The sequence below is a fragment of the Macrobrachium rosenbergii genome, unplaced genomic scaffold (assembly GCF_040412425.1).
Source record: "Macrobrachium rosenbergii isolate ZJJX-2024 unplaced genomic scaffold, ASM4041242v1 13909, whole genome shotgun sequence".
Classification (NCBI taxonomy): Eukaryota; Metazoa; Arthropoda; class Malacostraca; order Decapoda; family Palaemonidae; genus Macrobrachium; species Macrobrachium rosenbergii.
In genome coordinates this window covers 312,181-314,545 of record NW_027100726.1, presented here as the reverse complement: position 1 = coordinate 314,545, position 2,365 = coordinate 312,181, and the positions used below count along the sequence as shown (strand labels likewise).

Sequence of the window (2,365 nt, the reverse complement as noted above, 5' to 3'; positions counted from 1 at the left end):
AGAACGACTTCCCACAGTTGTACAGGCCAGCCCTCTCCCCGTGTGGATCGCTGTGTGGATCGCCGTGTGGGTCTTGAGACTTGATTTCTGGGAGAACGACTTCCCACAGTCCTTGCACACAAAGGCCTCTCCCCTGTGGGATCGCCATGTGGGTCTTGAGATTTGATCTCCAGAAGAATGACTTCCCACAGTTATTACAGGCAAAGGCCTTCTCCCCTGTGGATAACCATGTGGGTCTCAAGACTAGATTTCTGGGAGAAACGACTTTTATCACTCTTTACAGACGAGGCCTCTCCCCGTGTGGATCGCCATGTGGGTCTTGAGACGCGATTTCCGGATGAATGACTTCCCACAGTTATTGACACACGTGGGGCTTCTCCACTGTGTGGATTGCCATGTGAGCCTTGAGATTTGATTTCTGGGAGAATGACTTCCCACAGTCCTTGCATCTGAAGGGCCTCTCCCTGTGTGGATCGCCATGTGTCTCTCGAGATATGATTTCTTGTAGAATGACTTCCCACAGTCCTTGCACACAAAGGCCTCTCCCTGTGTGGATCGCCATGTGGGTCTTGAGAGTTGATTTCTGGGAGAACGACTTCCCACAGTCCTTGCACAAAAGGCCCTCTCCCTGTGTGGATCACCATGTGGGTCTTGAGTTGATTTCTGGGAGAACGATTTCCCACAGTCGTTGCAGGAGAAGGGCCCTCCCCTGTGGATCTCCATGTGGGTCGAAAGGTCTTCCCCTTGTCGAGCTTCCTTTCTGACATGCAGCGAATCACCTTCACCATCCGCACAGTGATGCTTCATGTCACCATCAGACTCATAACACACCTCCACTTCCATCTTCACCTCCGTCTTGATTTCCATCACTGGATCCAAAGAGACAGAGGTACAGCAGGCTGGGGCATCACTGCCCACTAAACCTCCATTTTCACTCTTGACCAGAGACATGGGGACACTGCATCCTCTGTCTCGCTCTTCAATGACTGATATTCAAGGTGCTCATTTTAGTCTTTGGTCCTTCAATGTCCTTTTTTTATGCATGCGATCACTTACTTTTTCACCTTCTTCTATTGTTATTCACTGCTTCTATCACTCTTATTTGTTTCTTATTTTATTTTCTCACTTTCTTCCTTTCACCAATACACAAATCTGATACCTAGAATTTTTATCAACTGTTGTAGGAACTTAATTCCAACACCTCACAGGAACCTGCACTTACATTCATCGCTGGACCCGAAACCTTGACAACGTAACCTGACGATTTCTTCTTCCAGCCACGGAAAGTCTGGAATACTGAGAATGTAAAGATTATTAGAAAAATTTACATAAAACTGGAGCTTTTAATTTATTGTCCATAACAAACCCATCAATCATATTGAGCCCACAGACACTCTGATTCGCAAGTCTTCAGATGACCTGTTGTCCACACACAAGTGTCTGTACACCAACAGTTCATTGGAACTGCTTCGCAAACGCTCATTCTGTCGTGTGTCTCACAAGACTCTCTCTCTGATGGGCATAATCTTGATGTCATGAAACCTGTATTGTGGATGTTAAGTGACGCTTCATGCCCTCAAGTGCTCACTGAAAAAATGACATCCTCTTAATAATCATTTGTTTACAAGTGGTTCTTCATTCAAATCCTCGCATATATCCCTCAGGGTACATCTTCACCATTATCGTTTTCTTGGTTCCTGTATCATGATTTCTTCAATAACCTTTTAAGAGAGTGACTTCTTGTGGTATTCTTTTGACAAAGGCTCAGTAACATTCCTGTCAACTGTAGTCACTAAAGAGATTACCTGCCTCGTTACAAATCTTCAGTGACCTTGGAAACTTTAGCCTTTTTACTCCTAAAAGTATCACGTTTTCATGTGGTATGCTCGTTAATAAGTTACTGATCACAGTTCCCTTGGGAAGCGTTATCAGAAATCCTGGAGTCAGAAATCTGAGCTTCCATATATTTCATCGTGGATATTTTTCTTTTTAAAAATAGTAAATTTTAAAAGTAACTTGTATTTCTCCTAACATACAAATCTGAAGTTCTTTACATACAAGTTTTGGCTTGCGACCCAAGCTGCACAACCATTCAAACTTATTTGAACAGGTAATCAACTACCAACAGGTAAAAGCCCCACCCACCCACCTGTCAGCCTGCACTCCAACACTTTTGCCTCCCAGCCCAGGTACCAGAGTGAGGGTGGCTGAGGTGGACCATAAATGTAAAGACCATCAGGTTTGTATGTTAGAAAATTACAAATGACTTTTAAAATTTGCTATTCATTCCTTCATATATAAAAGCCTTCATTCTTTACAAAGGGAGGCACCCACTAGTGGGAGGAGTCTGGGCAGATCTCTGAAA

At 44.1% G+C, this 2,365-nt stretch overlaps 1 protein-coding gene across 1 annotated transcript; it reads right to left on the bottom strand.

Moving 5' to 3' along the window:
• Positions 1-270: 270 nt before the first annotated feature.
• On the bottom strand, positions 271-951 carry LOC136838052 (gastrula zinc finger protein XlCGF49.1-like). Its single transcript, XM_067102902.1, has one exon. It carries the CDS (start codon positions 949-951, stop codon positions 271-273), a length of 681 nt encoding a protein of 226 aa, XP_066959003.1.
• Positions 952-2,365: the final 1,414 nt, after the last annotated feature.